General features: G+C 38.3%; 1 protein-coding gene across 4 annotated transcripts in view; it reads right to left on the minus strand.

The window, feature by feature from the left end:
* The window catches only part of SMAP1 (small ArfGAP 1), an 82,861-nt gene that overhangs the window by 41,103 nt on the left and 17,845 nt on the right, over positions 1-23,913 (minus strand). For 2 of the 4 annotated variants that reach the window (XM_068678232.1, XM_068678233.1), the window contains exons 3-6: positions 23,140-23,225; positions 19,869-19,944; positions 5,599-5,673; positions 2,058-2,138 (exon numbers count right to left, since the gene is read on the minus strand). In XM_068678232.1, the coding sequence (XP_068534333.1) occupies positions 2,058-2,138; positions 5,599-5,673; positions 19,869-19,944; positions 23,140-23,225 (318 nt within the window). The remainder of the gene's footprint in view (positions 1-2,057; positions 2,139-5,598; positions 5,674-19,868; positions 19,945-23,139; positions 23,226-23,913) is intronic. The other 2 variants (XM_068678234.1, XM_068678235.1) reach the window with 1 other exon arrangement.

The raw sequence follows: 23,913 nt of genomic DNA on the forward strand, positions 1-23,913 counted from the left end.
TGCTTGTGGTGGTTGCTGGCAATATCATACTGTGGTCAAGACTCCATCCTCCTCCTACTGATTCAACACGCAACATTTAAGATACCCTGCAGTCAGTCTTAACTGGACACAAAGTCCATCATTATTAGTCAAACTAAGAAGAATATTATTGTTTATGATCTCCTGAAGCTGAATCATGAAAAAAAAACCAGCAATGTATGACTCTATACACATAAATAAAAACCTTCTGATCCTCTATCTCACCACACCACTTTCCAATGGAAACAAACATTCAATATAGGTCTCTTTCCCTTGGATTCTAGAAACTGTCTGCAATTTTAAAGTAACGTTTACAGGTGGTATCTAAAAATAGTGTATTTTGAGTGATCCTTAAAAGCCTTGAAAAGCCCCAGCTTAAAGAATCTTTTAAATCAAACAGACACATAGATGAGTTTCATTTGAGCAACCAGTGCTGTTGCATTAATAATGAAATAAAATGCACTGCATGCTCAAACACTTTGCAGCTGCTACAACAGCACTATTACCTAATGCAGATGTATTTACAAAATGCCACGTTTTGTAGCACAAGCATTTAAAATCAAAATACGTCTTTTCCTTGCTTAATCATTTAACTGGTAACCTAATGACAGTAGACATTAATGACATTGGGACATGATCATGGATATCTAATCATGTTAATATAAATCTTGTCAGTAGCATTTGATTTGGGCTTTATGTCAAGTGTAAGGGAAGCCCCTCTGCTCTAACTGTGCACTGCTGTTCTTTCTTCTCACTTAAATCTTGCCATATGACACGGTTAAGGGTCCCTTCCAAAAGCAACTTCTCCCTCCCCACAACCAACACTAGATCTCTAGACTTTAAAAAGTTAACACTTAGAAACCACAGCAATATTTTTAGCCCATACAACGGAACAACGCTGTTCTAATCACGAGGATAAAACACTTAATTTGGCTGGATGCAAAAAGCCTGTACTTTTACAAAACTTCAAAAAATAATAATTTTAATATTTGTATTACCACCCTTAAACATGCTTTGACCTCCTACCATATGTGTAAGGACATCCTTTCCCACTAGCTCACTGAAGACTCGTGCTGTCATAACAAACTTGCTTTGTTATTCCAAAACTGCTTTCCAATTCCGGAAAAAAAGATACTTAAATTGGGGAGGGTTTTTTCCCCATCCACAGATGCATATATTTTTGTACTTATTTTTGGTTATGCAAAATAAATATAAAATATATAGAAAATTAATAAACAAAATAAAAACTGAACTAGAAATATACCCACAATTATAATTTATGAATACACACTTTTCATAGTTGTAACACAGCACTACTGGCAAATTAACTGACAAATCAGAGTCCCCACTGTGTTCTGTGGACTACGCAGCAGATACGAACATACTAATGGAGTCACCTAATTGGTGAGAGGACATTTGTCTCAGAAGAAACTGTTGTATCTAATACTTAAATTATCCCTTCCATTTCTGTTAATATTAACTCTACAAGCAGTGTACATCAGTGCACATGAAATTTTAAATGTACCTATGTTGCTAAAACTGCTCGTTATGCTTTAATATAGTTGCTGAAAAAAGCAGCTTAAGCTGGTTTGTCTGTCACATTTTGTTGAATGCTTTCAAGTTACCTAGACTGAAGTTAGTAATTCAATTTTATAATTATACACCTGTTCAAACTGATTCATTTAAGAAAGACAGCATTAAATAATCACACTGTGCTCAATAAAGCTGCAAATTTTCTATGTAAGAATATTAATGGCACATGTTGAAAACCTGAATCATCTGAGCTTAAATCTTAACAAATCCTAACTCACTTCCCTGCTCCACCAAACACATTCCTCATCAAATGGTCAACCAATGTCTGTATGCAAGCAGAAGTACAAACATTAAGTACACCTTTCATGTGGTTATCGAGGTATCTATTCATGTGTGCGCATGTGTATATACATTATTTCCTCTGCAACTAAAAATTTCATTTTTTCAAGTCCTCACATGTCTAACACTATGTGTAATTTTTAAGGAACTGGGAAAAATATTCTTACCTTTTCAACTGCTACTTGTTTTGATGTTTTTTCTGATTCTTTCTCTCTCTTTTTCTCTTCTTTCTTCTTTTCTTTTTCCTTCTGAAAAATGAATAAAAGCATTTTGCTAGTACTCAATAACAATACATTCGCAAACATACTGAATACAGAAAAATCTTCAGCTAGTCCCTTTCAAATACAGAGGCTATGCTTTTATCTGTTCTGATTCCAGAAGTATCTTTTGTTCAAATAGTACTACCAAAAAATCCTTTTTTTTTTTTTTTTTTTTTTTTTTTTTACTTTCCTTGCATCATCCATAATTTCATAAATCAGAGTCTGCCTTGAATTTCTGCTTCAGAAATATGGAAAAAAATTATCAAAAGGTACAAGTAAGCAGATTTTTATAAATCTTGCAATCTTGGTTCAAAACAGCAGGACACCGTCACTTCTAATGGTGGTGGCAGCAGTCGCCGTGTGTTGACCACCCAGCTCTGGGGCTGTGGGGAGGGCCTGGCGCCGCTCCCTGAGGTGGAGGGTGAGGGCACACAGGAGGTGTGCTTGGGCAGATGGATTGCCCTGCCTGGTGGCCAAGCTTCAGGAAGAGCTGGGGAGACTGGGAAGCACCTGGGAATCTGAAAAGGTGATAGATGAATGGAGCCATGCTCTGCTTTCTCAGGTATGCACGTGCCAACCTGGCATCTGATCTGCATCAGGAGCAAGGCAGCACCTTGAGGGACATGAAAGAGTGGAAGCAAGTTACCACATGGAACTGGAAGAGGAGCTGTCTGCCTGCTCGGTTTCCACTACCAAAGAGGTGCAAGGCTCTGAGAGTGGCAGATGAGGAATGTGCAAAGAGGGAAGAAGAGACATCCATGCAAACTCCCCCTCCACGGTCAGATCAGCCAAGGCCTCACAGCAAGTGCAGCACCAAGACCAGCACCGTGAAGAAATGACAGCGGGTTGTAGCTGTAGACGACTCCATCCTCAAGGGACTGGAGGCTCCCATCTGCAGGCCGGACCCTCTTCACGGAGCAGTTTGCTGCCTCCCCAGGGCTCAGATCAAGGATTTTACCAGGGAACTTTCAAGCGTAATGCAGCCTTCAAACTATTGCATTCACTGCAGTGAATCTGGTTGGCATTCACCAGTGGTGTTCCCTATAAAACAGCTCTGATACCAGGATTTTTGTTTTAAGGAACTCAAAGAACACTCTTTCTTCACAGCTTCAAGTAATGCTTTCAAAAGCTTCGCTGTATTTACCAGATGGATTGAGGTTATTCAACAGAGGTTTCTCAAGACCCAAGTAACCCCTGTGTATTATTTAATCTTGTATTAACTTAATCTCTGACCCTGAAAAGTGAGACTACCACATAAACCAACTTGAAGCACAGGCAGCTGTCAGTCAAGCAACATGAACTATTAGGAACACAAAATGCAGTCCAAACCAGGGGACCAGCCAACACTGCACCTCACCTGTGGCAGTGTCAGGTATAGAAGAGAAAGCTTATCGGGACAAGTATTGAGAGCAGGGTTTTATGTTGAAACCATCATAATAACCCGAGATTTGCAGGTTTATTGAAGTAAGATTGCAAATGCACAGCCAGGCCTTTCAAACGAAGCTTAATCTTCCCTTCATTACTGCATTACTGATTCCAGCACCAACTTGCATTCTAAACACTCCCCAAATCCTGCGACCGCAATAATGTATAGGGCACAAATACACTGTTGGAGTAAGAGAGATTTCTTTTTCCAAAAGTTTTTTATCCCTTTCCTCGCTGCTTTCTCAAGTTGAATAATTTAAGTACACTTAATCTCCTCCCTTATGGAAGCTCTTTTATGTCTTAGATGCTATTTGTTCTTCTTCTCTTAGAAAAGGTTGTTGGAAGTACCATAGCAGTACTTACTTTTCAAATAGAGTACAATAAGTTTACTACAATATGTCAAGTGAAAGAAGAGTATTTTTTTTATATATGATCTTCTTCAAGATGTCCTGATTTCCAGTTTGACTTTAACATTTTTTAAAATATATTTTGTTAGAGAAATTTCACTTTCAGAGGGAGAAGTATCAGAAAATTTTAATTTTTCAGACTTCAGGAAAGAAGAGAGCTTGCATTATGCTTCATGTAGCAAACACTCCATAAAGGTGACCAAATATAAATAAGAAATGCCTCTCATGGCCTTTATAAAACTCCTGCGTTCTTCATAGTGAAGATGTGAAGTCAAACTGTACACCCGTGTTTCCACCTCCACACCTCACAAAGCCCACAGGACTTCTCTCAATTCCCAGAGACTTTATTTTTGCTAAACACATTTTCACTGAGGACTTAAAAACCCATAACTTCATCTTCACACTTCACAAGTCCAATATGCAAGCTTTCTGCTTCAGCTCCGTTAGATAAAAATGAATTCAGACTAAATAAAAGCATTTCTCAGAGGCTGTATCCATGCCAGAACTTCAACTCAAGTGTTTCATTACTTGCAAAATTAGTCAAAAGACACTATCAAGATCATAATGTGAAATTGTCTTTATACTGGTCCTAAATTCTAAGCAAAAATCATTAATTTTTCCCCCAGATTCATTTCCAACAACACGGTATATGAGTTACATAGCAGAACTTTTAAATTGGAATACAAGAGAGGAGGTTAGGAAATGAAAGGTGAGTTTAGTTACAGAATGGCAGCTGAGATTCCTGCTACAACGTTAAGAGCATGTCTCATTCCCCAAGGCTTGTGGTCTTGTCCATGACACTAACTTAAATTTTAATGAATGTCAAATATAGCTGAACTAAAATAATTTATAACATCTGGTCACATTTTCTTTATCTAGAAGAAAAAAGCATGATATACGTTTAGATCATAACTTTTTTCATATACTGTATACAGTCTCAATTTAGAGTGAAGTACACAAAAGAACCCAGCATTCACATTTAAAAATATGCATTTCGTTATTGTTATGAATCGTAACATTTACCAGACGTTCAGGCAAATGATATCTCATCCCTGGGTATGTGTGAAAATTCAAAGGTCCTTCTACACAGTAAATATAACTTTAATACATGAGCACATACCCCAACTAGAAGGGATATTAAAACCACGTAAGTTAACAGAAATACAGAATTAATTCCATGACCCTCATCTCCAAGGAGACTGAAGTCACTGGCTGGAATAGCACTGATCATTTAGGTTCTGAAACAATTAATATTAAGAAGTTATCAAGAACTATTCCTGAGGAGAAAGGACAAAGTCACTCAAGCTCATTAGCTTGGAATGAAAAAGTTTTTCCACACAGCTCTGAGACACTAAACCAGAGCAAAATCTGAATTTTGACACGCAGATGTTAGCACATATCACTCATGCATGTGTTTTGTCCCGCTCTATCAGTTCTTTTAATTTATCAAGCCCTGGAAGCGAGGGGGGAGAGAAGTACTTTAAATGCCTGAAGTATTACTAACAATACAAATTACCTGGTTAGCTCACTGAAATTACTCTATAGCAATGCAAACATTTGTGCAAAGGAGCAGATTAGATAACTTGACAAGAGTTACAGCAGAAAACCCAATATACCTCTGCTTTGCTCTTCTCAGCAGCAGCTTGCAGAGGAGAGGATGTCAAAGGTTGAGCAGTATCAGAAGAGGATATCTGTACAAAATAGAGGAAAGAAATGAGAAGGAAAATAAGCAAGAATAGGTGGGAAATGGGTGGATGGGGAACAGAGGCAGCTAAGACATGATTTTCATTCTTTTTTAATAGTTTTGAGAGTATAGAAAAAAAAACATACAACACAGGAAAAGCGAAAGTAAGAAATAAAGTATTTCCACTTAACTTCATAAATTTTCTCAGTACAATTTCTAAAGGAGATCTGTCAAGTAGGAACGAGTGACTCCTAATGAGGTTCACTAGAACAGCATGTAAGCAAATGAACCTGGATATGATCGTATCACAGGCCTACGAGAAATAATTAGGTTTCATCCATTTTTCAATTTTTTCCAACGTGACTCCTGAAATATTAATGTCCTGAAGCATGAAGGCATACTGTCCCCAGAGGAGGGGGGGAGAAAGAGTGCCTTTGTTCTTTTTCACTGCCTCAGTAATTTTATTAAAAACAACGCAAAATAACTCTGGAAGTTATTCAGTAATTAAAGTTGTAATTAACTGTCCTCTAAGAGCACTCCAGAGGAGTAAACAGCTTAATGCAAAGCAGCATCCTAGAGGTAGGATGCCAGACCTGCTAGTTGATGCTTCTTTCCTAGGACCCAGTGCATAAATTTGCTATAAGCACTGCTAGACTTGCAGAGTGGTCCAAAAGGTTTAAGTTTGATATGCAGCCGATGCAGTTTGCTCAAGAAAATGGGATTTCTCTAAATGCATTTCCATACATCTTCCTATTCTGTTTCTTTATGCATAGTTGATCACTTTAATGGAAACATTATCTTTCCGTTACACTTACTACAAAAATGCAACAGAATTACCTTTACCAAACAGGTAGTAGATCCTGAGAGCTATAAAGGTGACACTTCTGCTATGTCTTGGATCATCTCTACTATCTACAGGGAAAACTTAGAAGTAAATGAAGCTATTGCAGAGCAGGCCATTATGCTGGATCAAAACAACCAATTTAGATGACAGTTGTTTTTTTTCCTGTAGCTTTCAGTTTCCTTTTAGTGCCTTTTTTGTTGTTGTTAAATAAAAGTATCTTATATCTACATACTTCATATTTGCTACAAACAATCCTGCCAGTGCCATAGCCCATATATCTGGATATTCATAGAGTATATATAAACATTTTTTTTCACAAACTCAAACTATACTTAACCTGGAAGGTGGTGTAGTTTCAGCAAAGCTTTTTAAAGCGTTTAGTTTTAAACCAGATTTAACCTACAGAGACATGGAACAGAGTCCTCTGTTTTGAATTTACTGTTTTAAAATCCTCAGGTTATCAAAAGAGTTAGGGATACATCTGCTGCAAGAAAGCAGTCCTACACCGTAGCATTCAGTTGCTATAGGAACACAGGGAATCTGGTTATTCCAATTACACCACGCTGCAGCCAAATAAAGGTGTCAGAAAAATAGGTAGGTACATACACTGAACAATGAGCTCTAATAAAGTGCTCTTCGTCAACATTTCACTTAAATGCAAGTGTGTGAAATTGTGATACCATCTTACGTATGGTTTCTATAGATAACATACAATTTTTGCTTTCAAAAAATTGTTTGGAATTCTTCAGATTTTAGAGAATTTGACAGCTGCTCTCACAGGTGAACACAGGTAGCAGCTACTCACCCCACAGAACCAGATGAGCAGAAGTGCATTTGGGTGTTGGGAGAAATCAGCACTATAGATGCTTGTGTCACATTTCTATTTCTATAACAGCTCTTCTCAATCTGTATTTCATCTTCAAAAATTAAGGGATCATCTAACCTGGGATGCGATAATCCTACAAAGGCCTGAAATTATTGCAGCTTTGCCAATCAAGTAATGGAGAAGTGGCATGCAAGTTGTAAGCAGCTAGACAGGAACAAACAGTGGCAGTCTGTCCTGTGATAGGATCAGGATGTACAAGCTGAGAAATGCCCAGAGGAAGCATTTATAGACACACAGCTCTGCATTCACTTTAGGCTAAACACCAACTCTTCAAAGCACACTTGACATATGCGAACACTTGACTGAGCAGGAATACAAAAGGTGTACGACTGAATATAATCTTTAAAAGAAAACACTTTACAATGTATAGAACTGATTAAATTTATATAGTGGAAATAATGGTGTGAGTTCAAGCTGCCAAACAGTTTCTATCATCACTGCATCATGTTACATTTGTTATCTACCGTGCTGCACCAGATAAGGAAATCTGAATTAAAAAAACATCAAGTCAGACTGGGTGGCTGGATAAAGCTAAACATGAAACAGGATTGAAAGACAGATGGATGCAGCCCGCTGTAGAGTTGTCAGGGTACAAGAGAAGCCTGGAGAATTACTTGCCACTGGTACAAATGGATGCTTGAGGGACAAGCACCATTCCCAGCTCGCTCTGAACAAGCCCCTCCTGAGCTAAAAGCAGCCCAGCGTGGCACTGACTGCAGAGGACCCTTAAGGAGAGCTGGAGCAAAGCAGCCAGTGTCAGCCCCGGCAGTGCCAGCTATTTTGCCCCTAGCTGATGATCAGGTGTTTCCCTGTGTCACGTCCATATACCAGAAGGAGCACCAAACACAGCTAAGAACTGTAATAATGCTGCAATGTACGGGCGTTTTGTTATATTGGGATTCTGAATTTTGACTAGTATCAAAGTCATTATAAAAGCTGATCTACTCTTCCAACCCAGATGATTCTGTGATACTGTCTTCAAGCATAAAGAGACAAGACTCAATCATCGAGAACTTGTTTTCCAGTTTGCAAAAAATTTAAGTCAAACTCAGCCACATGTACTATTTTTGCAAATCACTGAAGTTGCCTGATGCTCTGAGATCTCAATAAAACCTTGTACTGTCCCCGGACTATTACTTTGCAAGGTCGTGGTGTGCTCCTATTCTCAAACCGCAGCACACTCCACAGATGTGTATGTTATAATGTACAGAAAAAACCTCTTCAAATAATCCTTCTCGTTCGCATAAATCACCCATAAACAACTTCAACACTATTCCAATGATTTTATTGCAAAAATGCATGTTTGAGCACTCTCAAAATTAGCATTAAGAGCTTCTAGACCCTGCCTGCACTGCTGGCACACCACTAGTGATGGTCATAAAGTCACTGAACAACTGTAATGCTGACGAGGAACAGCGGCTGACAAGTTGTGTGTTGCTGCCTTACAGTTCCAGCAAATCTTTGTTTTAAAAACCACTACAGCGCTAAAGCAGCTCATGAAGCTGTCCCAGTTTGTTGGCAAGCTAACGAAGCTCATTTGACTAACAAATGGCAACTGAAAAAGCATCTGCTCGGTGACCTACTTCCACGGTTGTGCTGATACCACTGGCTGGCCGGCAGCGTGAGTGCTGAGGTTCAGAGCAGCTCCTGCATCAAACCTGTCGCTCACCCAGCTCCGCAGTGCTGCAGGCTGTGCTGCTCACACTGCCCCTAATTAGTGGAAAGCCCCAAACGCACCTTGAATATTTATAGCTGATCGCCGCGCAGGAGGCCGACCATGGTTTTTAATAATAATTTTAAAACCTTTTTAGTAGACTGAGATCATTGGAAAGCAGCACTACGTGATCCCATCTCACAGTAATACATGGTTTCTGTTTGGCATTTACCAGCCTTTCTTAATAATGTTCTGTGGGAGTGATCAGAAACATCGCTAGGGAAGATCAGCTCTCCAACTGAGAGCACGTTCCAGTCCCTAAAATACTGTTGTTTGCAAGCAGACATCCCCCTCTGTAGAGTGCCAAAAAAAACATGGTTTGCAAAACCACCATTCCACAGCAATAATCCTGTTACCACTTCCCTGATTTGTCAGTTTTAATTCACTTCTAACACTCCATTGGAAGCAAAAAGAAAGTTTCTAGAAAAACAGGCCAGTGCTGATACCAATTATGAAGTCTGAAGGGCAGACAGCAGGAAAATGGAAAATATCTTTGTATTTAATTCAGATGCAACAGAAAGGCATTTGAGAAAGTAGGTGGTAGGAGTGAGGTTTGTCACCAAAGCCATTAAAGATAAATGACCGAAGCCTTTTGGCCACAAGTATAAAACATAAAATTCATCTGAATTTCTATATCAAAACCCAAAAAGCTGTTTCTAGCCATTTTCCTGAATCCAAGTAAAGCAGCACACGCTGCTCCACTCCAACAGCATATGCTAGCATTCTGCTCTGGAAAGCTGTCAGCAACAGTTGATTGTTGGCACTTGAAACCACCAGACAAAACCAGTGGCAACCCCTACAACCAACCGTACATGCTGCTGGGAAGAGGATAAAACTGACATGCCTGTATGCATTAAAAATGCATTACAAACTGACAACTAGCATCTGAATATTTCATTTTAGTTTTTAACCTAAGAATAGTGGGGCCTTGTGATTGAGAAGTGAATTCAGAAGTGCCTAAAAGAGACAGTGAAGTATGGAGCTCTTTATTAAGGCTCTGCATTTATATTCTTAAGATCATAAAATTTTAATTGAGTTTGAGACTTAAAGACTTGCAACCATTTCATTTTAGCAATTCTTGAATCTCTTTCCAGTGTTTGTTTTGGGAGTACTTTTAAGAAAGCTGGTATTGGCCAAGACAACCCTTTTGTGCAATGAAACTCATCAGTGTCTTTTAAAACATCAAGAATATTCAGTGCAGAACAAGAAAATACGTACACATGTAATGGTACCATAAGACTTCATTTCCAACTATGCTCTCTAAGAGGCTCTTTGGTTCAGAAAAAAAGAACAGAAAAGCATGGACCTACAAGTTCAAAATATTAATCCAGTTCCTTGTCCTTCTTACACAGAAAGGGGTTACCAGTTTCCTATTTTCTCCATTAAAAGCGTCTATAGGATTTCTTAGTAGCACTATCCGAACACACACCGTGGTAGTAGTTCAATGGGAAGGCACCAATACAAGCTGTTTGGCCCTACAGCTTTGCTGCAGTCTACACACCAGAGACTATTTCAAGTGAAAAGTAAGGTTAAAAGAAATGAAGTTATCAGAGAACATGCACAAAATCTAAGAATGATTTTACTTAAGCTTTTACTAAGATATTTCTGGTGGTAGGCAGCAGTCATACAAACACTTACGGACATTAAGGTCAAAAGTTTTCATCAACTTTTAGTTTCAGTTTTTCCAAAATCTCTCTCTTGAAGTACTGCATTTGACTGTTTAACTAGATTTATTAGAGAGTTCAAGTTAAAGCTTTAGAAACCTGTAACAAGCTCCCATTACACCTGACATTTATGGTGCTATCATTCAGAAGATTCAAGATACTAAAAAATGAGTCAATTACCAAACCAGGTCGATACATTCAGGAAGTTAGCAGCTGAACCAGATACAAAGGTGCCCTCGAGTGGCCATTTTAAATGCACACAATACACAGGGAAATAACTTAAATCAGGGGGACTACTCCATACTCTTTTGGCAGGTTTTAAGTTTGGCTACTAGGTGTGTTTCTCATTGTCTTTATTACTGCACATCCCCAACACACACTGAAAAAACTATTTCAAAGCAGCAGCAATCACTGAGTCCTAGCAGATGTGCACACACAACTGCTTACCACTTTTTAATATTTCAAGAGTAAATCTCTTTAAAAGAAGTGTAAGAATGTTAACATACTATTATTAACGCTTATCTCCGAATCCTTGCAGAAGTTCCTCAGGCTAACTGTGATGGCTTTTTGCCAGTAAAGCATTTCTGCCATTCAGACCTCTAGCTGCTGGATACTACGGAGAACAGATGCGATGCCCCACGTTTCACAAAACACAGCAGTCGGTGGCTTTTCAAAGAACCCAGTACTGCTGTGCAGTCACTATTTTGGACATGTTTGCCCCTCCTCCGTTCCTTTTGAGTGCTCGCATCTCATTTCAGGAATACTGCAACGCTTGTGCAAAACCTGCCTGTAGTTCTTCTTGTATGTGTGCAGAAATACAGACACTCAGAACATTTACATCACATAGAGACTCAATGATCTGGAAGTTTGTTTTGCTTTTTAAATAGTATTTGACTTCAGTGCAAAATACATATTTTTTTCCCAACTTCACGAGCATCCATACCTATTGCTGCCCATGTTTCTTTAGGTTACTTAGCTTCTCTTTAGGTATCTATCCTCTTGGGATGTTACAGAGTCAACATGGCTTGATTAAAGGCTGACACTGGATGAACAGAACAGATGCTTTTAATCTCTTACTGGAGCACTCTCCATTTCCCCTGTCCAATCCAACAGATGTTTCTGCATTTGTTCTGGGGAAAAGAGCTCTCTTCGGTGAGAGCTTCCCAACACTTCACAACAAAACCTTTTTTCCTCCCGAGTGGCAATGCCTGATCCGCTGCACACCAGGATCGTTTACATTTTCATGACTGACATTGAACTGGCAACTCAATCGCTACCGATTCCGGCTTTGGCAGAGTTTTTGTCCACATGGACATAGGTAGTTGTAGCTAGGTAATTCACCTGTGTTAACTACTCCTCAAATGAAAGTACTTTATACCTAATGGAAAAGGGGAAAACAAGACACCACACGTGACTACTGCTGGGAATGCAGCTGCACACAGAAAATTCACACCCTGGCCTCTCCAAACTATTTGCTTAACCACTGCTGGGTGATGTCCAGCTCAAGGCCAGGCACTGGTTTTATGCCCAGGTGTTGACGCTGGGGTCAGTATTGCTGAACTTTTTCATCAATGACCTACACAATGGGACAGTCTATCACCAGCAGCTCTGCAGAAGAGGACCTGGAGGTCCTGGTGAACAAGCTGGGCAGGTGTCAGCAACGCATCCAGTTCTGGGCCCCCCAGCATAAGACAGACATGGGCTGACAGGAGCAAGGCAAGAGTTGCTAAAGTAATTAAAGGACTGGAGCATCTTTCAGGCAAAGAGAGGCTTAGCGAGTTGGGACTGTTCAGTCTGGAGGACAGAAAGCTAATGAGGGGGAAGAAATATAACCAATGTGTACAAATACCCAGTGGCGGAGAACAAAGATGACTGAGGCAAACAGCTACTCTGCCATTCTGTAGCTTAACTCATTCTAACAGCACGATCTTGCAAAATAGTTTTATCCCTGCCCTCAAGTCATTATCATATTGTGTTTCTGTGCTTCCTCATGTTTAGCATATTTCAAAGATGCTTTGTATCACTTGATTCACACATTTTCCATTTTGGAAAAACATTAAAAACACCAGGGAGGTGGTGAAGTCACTGTCCTTGAGGGTGTTTAAGGAAAGGTTGGATGTGGTGCTTAGGGACATGGTTTAGTGGGTGACACTGGTGACAAGGGGATGGTTGGACCAGATGATCTTGGAGGGCTTTTCCAACCATAATGACTCTGTGATTACGGTTCTTGTAATATTGGGAGCGGAGCTGTTTTGGTTTTTAAGCCACCAGTAACCTCTCCCCAAGCCAATGACTCTGAATGCTGCTCAATGCTCATTACTATAAAGCAATTGTTCACCTACTCTACCATACCCCAATTTTTCCATCTTAAATTGCCCATGCGGTATATTTTAAATCCATAATAAATTTACAACACTAATCTCCTTTAAGATAACTTTCTGGAAAATGTGTTACCACATTCTTTAAATTCACATCACATTTTATCCAGTTGCCTGATTTCAAATCTCTTAAATTATACACAGCATCTTAAAGCATGGAAAATGTAGGCCCATTATTCTTTTCTTCCCATGAACTTAAGAGTTACGTAGAACTGCTGCTGCATACATAATTCACACCCTTTCTAAAATGTAGAAACTTTGTTTATTATTCTGAGTATCATCAGTACATGATAATATATTCACACTACACGTAGTGGAATAAGTTGTACCAGTTCATTATTTCTGAGGCTGAAAGTATCTGGAGGGAGCTTAAGCTGATTTACCATCCACCCTTACAGGGCAGTTTCCATAGGCATTCCGAGAAGTCGTGCTGTTTCTTCTTATATACTTCTATTAAAAACTGCAGAGATACTTGTGTTAATAGCTACACCACTCATCTTTATACACAACCAACACAGTGACCTCACTGCTTCTTTTCCTTGTTACTCATATGGCATAAGGGTCTTTGCATTTGATATAAACAAAAGTTTAAACAAGCTTGTCTTTTGATAGTTTTTATTTTATATCGAAGAGAGGTGCTACTTTTGTTGTTGTTGTTGTTAGGAAATAGGATGGCTTCAAACTTGATCTCCCAAACCTCTGTGCAACTTGAATAATTTCTCCTGGCCACTGCGTCTAAGAACCTGGCCTCATTATCAGCTTTCCTGCCACCTTACTAGGTGTACAGCTTTGATTACAAGTATTTGGAGCTCAATACAGAGATCATCAGTTGAGATGAATGCCCTGTTCAGAAAAAGCTTTCAAAAAGATTTTGCAGATGCAGAACGCCTTTTGCCTCTTTCCAGAGTGAACAAGTAACTTCTGCTGAAGACGAGACAAGCTACCCTTTGAGCACTTCACATTGTTGGGTATAATCACAGCACTGAATCATTCCACTTGTGACCAAAAATCAGGCAGCAACTCATGCCCCAGCACAGACACACAATCAACGCTCTTTCAGGAGCTCTGTTCAGACCTTTAGCAAGCCCAGGGCTCTGGCTTTTCACAATGCCTTCCCTTCAACGAGAGCAAATTCCACCCACTACTGCCACCTCAGACATCATTCCACATACTGGTGACAAACCTGCTAAAGGCTAGGCAGAAATTATATATGAATAAAGTACAGCAGCAGCTTTGGTATCAGATAAATTGTTTAGCAATGAGAGTAAGACAATACCCACTCCCATACAATACTCCTATACAACTAGGAACCATCTTCCTATTATTTGAGCAGATAATGAATATCTATTTCTTAGGATAACAGGATGGAGGGGAAGCAATGCAGTCTTAGCTTCCAAGTTTAATTATTACAGTTACTAATATTGGTAAGTCTAATCTCTGAACTTCTTCCAGGCTAGGAAGTGATCTCTAAAAACACTCTCCCCATTTCCACTTCTGTTTTCAAGTAATTTGTCTTTGGTTGGTTAGAGAATTAAGGGAAAGAAACAAGGCCAAAAAGTGCACTTGACAAATAAGGGCTTTGTCTTGATAGTCACAAAAATAAGTTAATACTTGGAAATGTGCTCTACTTCACTGAGAAAACTGGCCTAACATTTGTAGAGATGTTCTGAAGAGATTCCTGAGAACACTTCTCAGCCTGCATTCAAACTAAGCTGCTTCAGTTGCAAACCAATCTGCTTTCAGCGCCATACAAGTGTTTCAAAAGAATCAAAAATTATGATAGTTCAACTAAAAATACCATTAGCTGTAAATACAGTTTTCTTTCTTTTTTTCAGCCTCTATCCTAAGTTTTATTAATGAACTGCATACAACCCATTTTCAACTCATTTAACATCTTACATCATCAGTGGCATTACAAAGCCTACGGCAAATGTTGTTTCTGCAATACAGATAAATTTCATACGAGCTGGGAAGAAGAACCCGACCTCAAAGTCAAGAACAGCTGTATCTGCGGCAACTTCAGCAATGAAAATATCACCATAAGAAATTTATAATAAAAATAATAATCGCCTTGCACAATCACATAGGCTGGACAACTACAGGCTGCATCTGGAAGTCTTAACAACCAAAGTTTCTTTTTCTGGCTCTTCATCACTGCCTGCATCCACGGCTTTCTTGGAAGTAGCAGAAAGTGGTATGAGGAAGTAAGAGAATATTAAATAATCCAGAAAGATACCAATATGCACCAGAAAAAAAATAATAGAAGAGTAAAGTCAAAAATACAGAAACAGAAGAATTATCGTCACTTGTACTAAAGTCTGGTGGGAGGAATACAGTAGAAAACCCCAACCAGAAAAAAAAAAAGACTGAAAATCAAGGGAATTAAAACAGTCAGCTGCCTTCTCTGTATTTTTCCCATTTAGGAACCCCCTTTCATACCCAACTTTAAAGCTATGTAAGTATGCTCTGCTGTAACAGGGAACAGCCCTCAAAAATAGTAAGGCAGTTTATTCTCCTAAAAATAATGACAGTTTTATACTATGTTCTCTTGGAATACGTCGTGTCTCTGACTAGGCTTGCATCTGCTCCACTTCTATTTACTGCAACAAGTCTGGCAAAGTCCTCCAAGTCATTAATTTAAGCAGACAAGTTCAGATTTTTGTGGAAAGGTGTTTGTGTAACTGTAAGCTGTGCTTGCCTAAGAGCGCTCCAGGAAAAAATAAAAGAGCATAACCAGTTTAATGAGAGCCTACAGCAAACAACAGATTTACTAAGCAACAGTCTTTACAACTGAAGGAGAAACCACTCTGCATGCTTTACCCTTCATGTCTTGGATTGTTCTGTACAGCAAAACCACAGGATGAGCACAGAAGGATTTGCCTTTGCTTTGTAGTGAAACTCAGGTGCAAGTCTGAAGTGGAATGATATTCTTGAACAGCTTCATATCAGCACCCACCTGAGGTTTCACATGCTTTAACATTGAGGTTTAACATTGCTTTAACATGCAAAATTACCTCACACCGCCTGACCTCTAATAAGTATCTTTAGTTAATTACAGAAGCGATGCAAGCCCTCAGTTGCTGTGTACAAGCTTTTGGGGTAAATCAAGTCAAATACCACAGCACAGTGCACAGCAAGTTGTTCACATGACTCTGTCTTAGATGCATTGCATTCATAGACCCCGATCCTTTTGCTACGTGAAGTTTGTTTTAATAGATTCCACATTGCACATGGCATCCTTTACAGATTATGTATTGCTCAAAAACTTGGGGGCTTGGCAGAAAAGACTTAGGTGGACAGTATTATGTTGGGAGTATTTTAAATTAGTCAAATTGTTAACAATTACTGCTGCTCTTAAAGTGATTATTCAATAAGCAAAAAAAGTTCCTGCGGTTAGCAATGTCAAAGCCGACAGTATTCACACAAAAATAACATGTACTCCCAAGTAGTCAGCTTCATATTTTATTTGTATTATTTCTCAAGTTTCAAAGTTCAAGCACTCATAAAAGCATAACAAACACGAAGTCCTGCATGTTTCAAATTTCCATCACAACAAAGCAAACCAGGAAGGCAGCCGGTCAGATGGACACTCGGCTTCCTTAAGCAACTGGTCTTTAGAAATCTTGACAAACCAAGGTCTCACCACAGTAGGGCTATGAAGTACTTCCTGAGAAAGGAAGTGGTAATCTTTTATACCAGCGTGACTAATTAATGTTGAAAGAGAAATATGATGGGCACCAGCCTGAGAAATCCTATTTCTGTCACAGGCTACGCTGCTTACATGGAATATGCTTTGATAATAAGGATACATTTTCCTGAGTACAATAAATACCATACAGCTGTCTTGACAATTTAGTCATAGTCAGAATCCTACAACTGTATCTTCACATTTACAGATCATTACAACAGTAACGATTCCTCATAGAGCTGACACACATTAAGTTACTCTGAAATTCCCAGTCTTTGGGCTGGCTCAATGATAATTGCTTTTGCAAATGAAAACCACCTGCCTTAAAGGATTCCTGAGGATTACGTCTCCCTAAACTACACCTTAACTTCAAAAAAAGATTCTCTTGCTTATAAAGCTTGATTTGACTTTGGCTGTGTGGAGCTTACAGAAGTTACTGCCTCCTTCCATGCTTGTTGGTCATACCTTGCCCCTGAGCAGATGCTTGAAAAAGCAGGAAAGGAAAAAAAGGAAAAAAGGAAAAAACCACTCAGTTGTGCAAACTCAGCACCATGTCATATGCACCCAGTCTATCTGAGGATGCTTCCATGGGACACAAAAAATAAAACAGTTTGCCTCATAGCAGGCTTATTTATTCAAAATTTTGTTGTTCTGGTTTTCCACTGATCAGAATAAAACAAAGTCAAATAGTGCAACATTAGCAGAAGCTAAATAGAAAAAAAAATTAAAAATATATGAAAAGAGTCATTAAATTTTTCATATTTGCTTATTTTTGGCCTGCGTGTTTGATGGCAGTACAAGTCTGGTCACTAGAGAAATTTGTTATTATAGTAAGGGTCTCTCAAAACTCAATTTAGTACTACACCAGTCTGCTTGTCACCTCATGTAATTAACATTTTGATACAAGAATCCTGATAACCACAGCAGCAAGAAGGGAGTCTTGACACTTACACTGCTGACTCCACCAGACAGACTACATTAACACAGACACTGTGCTGTTAACAAACTTGAAAAGCTTCTGATCTTGCCAAAACTGATCTATGAAAAATTGTGTATGGTTTTGAACAGATTCTCTTAAAATGTACAATTTTTATGCTGCTTGAAGCTTTTATCACAAGCACTTTTAACGGTGAATCAAATCCAGGGAAGTCCCTTGAAGTTTTTAACACCACTTCAGCAAAATCACTTGATTAAGGAAAGCAGCCCTGAAGGTCTAGCTAGCCAATTTTTGCACTTGTTTTACCTGCTCAAACCCAGAAGGGACTCCTTGTACCAGATGACAATACACATATGCATCTCCAAATTAAACTGTTCACAACCAACAGCTCCTGAGACTGATGCTGATAAAAGGCTCTCCAGGAGGAGAAAAGAAGTGCATCAGACATGCAGAATATGAAGGCCCACCTTCAATTCACCTTTTCTTCCTCTTCCCTGTCTGTCCAAAGCCCACAGAAGAGGTGATCACAGAATACCAGGTACACAAACACAAGTGTGCATGAGCTGGGCTGGGATCAGCGCCAAGCAGAGCAACTGAAAACAAGCAGCCCACCAGGATGACAGGCACTGCACTAGTTCAGGGAATCTGTGTGCTTTTAGGACTTTGCTACTACAGTAGCAAAAAATTGCCTACCTCAAACCCAATGTCTGATGGCCCTGAAGAAAAGCAGATAAATGTGAGTGTGCAGGATTTGTCTATTTGTTAAAGTATTTCATAATCAGGTTTTGGTCCTAATCAGAAAAATAATGCAATTTATACTAGTCAAGGAAAGAAAAGTCCAGGTAGGAAGAAATAAAATGCTGTTCCCTACTCAGCAGTACCGCGCATCTCTCCAGCTTACCTGGGTTCTATTCTCAATGCTATGTCAAAAACGATTTTTATTAGTTTGCAGTACTACAAGCAAAGTCTGATTACTCATTCAAATCTACTAAAGCAGTAGACTATTATACCAGACACCTAGGCTTTGTGCTTAAAAGCATGTTGCGAGTCTTTTGAGCTTTTTATACTAGTTTCAAGTGATTGTTGCTATTTTCTACTTTGTAATTAAAATAACAGAGGTAGCTAACAGTAATTCAAGAGGTAAAATATAAATTGTGGTTTAAGTGAAGCGACTTTTCCCCTACTGCAATAATGCTTGATGAAATTCACTTCTCTGATTTCCACATTCTTCTAAATTTTCTAAAATAAGAACATCTTTTGAAGATCCATTTTTTCAAACAGCAAAGGCAGCATAAATTCACAGTCTACTCCCATCCTTAGGCTCATTTCAACAGACAAAGTTCACTGCCTAGTCAGACAGACTAGTAAGTTTTTTTTTGTGTTAGGCCATTCTTAAATAATGTAGATATACAGGAGTTTAAGCATACATATACCTATACAAAAATTGAGATGTATAAACTAGATTGTACACTCCATGAACTGCTTTATCAAGAAAACAAATGAATTCTGAACTTCAGGAAGGACTGACATTCTCAAAACTGCTTTGCAAGGAAATCTCTCACCAGCTTACTCTGGTGAATGCATGACTATTTCATTTTTTATTGTCTTATTACTCATTTGCTATTACAGTGCACCTCACTGGAAGCAAGGTTCTGACATTTTGGCAGAGCAACAAAACCCTCATAAAAGGGACCCAAAACACCTTAGGACCTCTCTCATCAAGATATTACAGAGAAAGAGGAAAGCCAAAGTACGCAGGAACAGTAATTCTGTTTTATTTCTATGACAGAGAAAGATACTCAAAAAGGACTCAAAAGGATACTGTTAAAGAACTATCCATCACTGAAAGAACAAAACACAATATAAAAGGCTTGAAGAAAGTTATTGCAATCCAACAGTTTGCTGTTAAAAATGCAATAGACAATGCATGTTGTACTTACAGAATCTAGGAATAGATTTCAACAGATAAAAGAAAGCATTTAGCTCTGTATCAAAAAGTTTTCTACTCTGAAAGACATTTTAACATGTGTAGTGTTTTCTACATTTCTCTCATATAGCTCTCAAGTAAGAAAAGTGAAACTGTTTACTTACATTGAAGGTGTTTACTGCATTTTTATCATAATACTTCTTCTTTTCATACTTGTCCCTGATGAAGAATTCCACGGCTCTGGAAACAGCTAGTTTAAGGAAAATACGCATTCCGATAAATAGCGACAGTACGTTAAATGGCTGACAGGTTATTCAAATTAAAGAACTGCAGATTTTGTTCCAACCCATTTTGTCACTTTAAAACAACGGAACAGAAACTACTCTGCACAGATCAATTGCTATTGTATTGTCCAAAAAGAGCTGCTTTTTACTGCAGAAAATTAGTCATTTTCATCTCTTAATGAAGTATCAGAAAGACTTACTAGAAGTAACCCAGCGTTCCACAGTTACGATATTTACACTTGGTATTTATAAGCTGCAGAACTGTAGCACTGCAAATACTCACAAAGGTACTCACAGTAAATACAGTAAATAATTAAAGGATCATTTATCATCATAACTTGGAAAAAACGCTCTCTCTTCAGAAAAAAAGGTGAGATGTATGTACTTGTTTCTTGATTTGCACAAATTCTAGCATACATCGAAAGCTGATCATAAAAAGTCCTCTGGGATCAGCAAGTCCTCTATAAGAATATTCCACTACAACAAACATCTCTGTGGAAGGGAAAGAAAACTAAAGCAATAGTGATAAAAAGGTATTGAACCACAGGTGGAAATAACAGCAAGCATCCTAACATGGAAGACCAGAACAGACAACTTGCTAGCTCGAACACGGGAAGGACAATTGTTATTTTCTTCAAGTATTATCTCAGCTTAATAAAGCAGCTCATCCAAAGCACAGTGAGTACTTGAATTTTAGTAAAGCTGACTCTCTGGTATCTACAGAATAAATTTTAAATTTTAACTAATCTATTTGGCAATATGATTATCCATACAGAAATCAAGATTTCAGCTGTGAAAGCTGAGGTTCATTGCATCTTTAATTCCCGTACCATTTTTTCCTCAATCAAGGGAAAGGTACCTTAGTTCCCTGTACAATCTCTTAAGATTAGCACTGAGCTCAGAGCACTCAGTTACTTCCTTTCATACATCAAGTTTTATCTTCAACGATAATACTTAGTTTCAAAGGCATGCAAGTGTCACCTAAACACTTGCCTCATAAAAAAAGCTACAAAAAGAAAACATTATTTTCTTACTCCTTTCAAATGTATCTACATTCTAAAGGGTATCTCGAGCTCTTTAAAATGTTAGTACCAAGCTGTACGTATGTTGTTCTTTATATACCAAACAATCAGAAGTTTTTAGATTTCAGAAGGTTTAATTTTTCGGGATTCTATTACACTAGGGTATGAACTTGTGCATTTTGAAAGATACCACTTTATTCAAGATAACCCACGTTAATGTATGCCAAGTTTTGAATGATGTCTCCCCTTACGTCAGGAACCCACTGTGTCCTTGTTAGCAGAGTAACTTAATGCAACCTCAACAGATACCAAAACTGTTTTAAGAGACAAGTAAAACAAAGGGGGGAAATTAATTTACTCTTAGAACAAAACCACTTTCAAACAGTAAATTAATGTTCACATCAACAAGATCCTCAAAGCCAGCTTCCAGGCTAGAGGACCCCTGTCAGGTACAAGAGAAAATGAAAATGCTCAGAAAGGTCAGTCTTGTGATCAAGTCTTGTGATTGGGGGACCTTTATCGGGAGATTTTGGGCAGATTCCAACCCTGCAAGCTTCTCCATTTCTCCATTCATCTACCCAGAAAGTAGAAGAATGTACATTATAGTGCTACAAGAAATTAAACGCTAAGATAAAATAATATATAAAAAAACGATCACTGTAAGGCGAAGGGTTTTCACAGCTCATCCAAAAGTTGCTTCAGAATATTAAGAATATTCACAACCAGAATACTTTCGAGACCATAATGATTTTGTACTGATACAAAAGGTCAAAAAGATGGCAAAAAAGTTCATATCACAGCAGTTATTACCAATGTTGTGCAGCTAAGTAGCTGCCAAAATTGAGGGAGAAGAGAATTAGAACAGAAAACACTGTCATCATTTTTCCTAGCACTGTATTTTTAATGAGAGGACATATGCAATTAAATAAACTCAGTTTACCAAGTCAACCACTTAGAAACTGACAAAAGACTGTATCATTATCTCAAGGTATACACCGACTTTTGTTAAGTTTTAACCTAAGTATTGCAGCTGGGACACTACAGTACTATGTGGTTCCAGTTGTTTTTTTTCCTTAAACTTATGTACATTTAATGCAAAACCTACTGGAATGTCAAGAAACATTTTTTTTCCCCCAAGTGCTCATTAAAATGAAGAGTGTTACCCTTCAAAAAAATCTTCAGCACATTACATATCAAGCATAGTATCTAATAAACAGAAGAACCAAGATCACTTTGGGATATAGAAAAAGAAAATTCAGATCCAATTACAGCTAAGTCAGTTTATCAGCCTCTATAGCCTGTGTCAGGTTAAGAGAGCTGGGAAAAGATTCAGCTCACTTAACAGTAAGTGTTTAGTATCTCATTACAGTTAAGAGTTCCAGTAAGATCAGGTGAAGCAAATCCTACCTGCGGAGTGCCATCACTAAATCAGAGGCTAATACAAACCTAGGTTAATGCTACTATAAATTATCCAAAGGATTCAGTACATTCCAGAAAGCTAATTTTTGAGTAAAGCCATTCCATCAGTGGCAGACAATTTTTCCTCCAACCCTCCCCTTCCAGGTACCTGGTGACAAACAGGCACCAACACAAATGGCAGTTGTCAGAGATGTTTGGTTTATTCAGATATTCCCATACTTATCATCTATGCTCACGTAGTTCATAGACTGCACACACTCGAACTTCAGAAAACTAAACTATACTTAATCCAGAGGAAGAAATCTGTACTTCACTTTCCATAGGATCCAATGACTTATTTTTCTCTACTGTTCAGCTCATTATTTCCTGTTCAAATGCTTCTAACTTCAGCTGGCAGTTATTCAAGATAGGGACAGAATCAAGAGCTCTCTGGTATCACTCTTAACTTCTTACATACATGGAATTTATGAAGTCACTTCTTTTGACAGTAAAAATAAATGGGGCTTGCCAAATCTCATTACAAAGTAGATTTGCTATAACCGAAGTAATTTAAACCTTTTCTGAACCGTACCCAACTTCTACTGTTACTTCTTACACAACAGTATCGACAAAATAACAAGATGGCAAAAGTAGATTTTTCTTGAAATAGTCCTAACGTCTAAATAGCAGTTGAAGTCATTTCAATGTGAAAACTAAAGCGAAAAGGATACTGATCTGTTTGAGGTCTTCTAAAGTTCTCTGGGAGGTTAGCTTCATAGAGTAGTCTTGCTTTAGTATTTCCCATTTCCTGCATGCACTAAGGAAAAGTGATAGAAAACAGTTAGTTCTTGACCATTTATACTTCACATCATGACCATCAGAATGCTAAAGGCATGCTTAAATGATGCTGTAGGTTTAAAAGAACTCAGATGTCCCAAATTTATAGCATTTAACAAGCTTCAGCTTCTCAAACTCATTCAGCATAATAAAGATTCATGTGAACGTGAGTATTTCTGATCCCCTGCTCTAGTAATTCAAGTTGTGTACCAAGATTATATATAAAAAAAGGTTTAAATAATACATTAGGTATTTGTGAATAGACTGTAGCTGACTACAATCTGTTCAGTCCTATGGCATGAAATCTAAAAAATTGCTTGCAATATCTATAAAGGACACAGTCTCTTTACAATGAATCAGAAGAGCTAGAGAGTACATTCAATATTTTATTTATATAGAAACACAGTTGAAAGATTCGAGGAAAAAGGAAAGTAGAGTAAGTACTCTTTAAATACACCTCCTCAAAAGTGGAGGCATCTTTCTTTGATTCTGTAGCTTTTCTGTGCACATAGGGATATTAAGTTACCTTGCCAGACAGTTAAAATTGCCCTTAAACATTTGAAAATCACAGTAGCTCTCCTGTCTCTCCACTTTGACTGTAAAACATTCATGATAAACTCAATCATTCGAAAAGGATTCCTTGAATTCCTTCAAATTTGAAAACATTC

Source organism: Anas acuta, chromosome 3 (assembly GCF_963932015.1).
Source record: "Anas acuta chromosome 3, bAnaAcu1.1, whole genome shotgun sequence".
Lineage (NCBI taxonomy): Eukaryota > Metazoa > Chordata > Aves > Anseriformes > Anatidae > Anas > Anas acuta.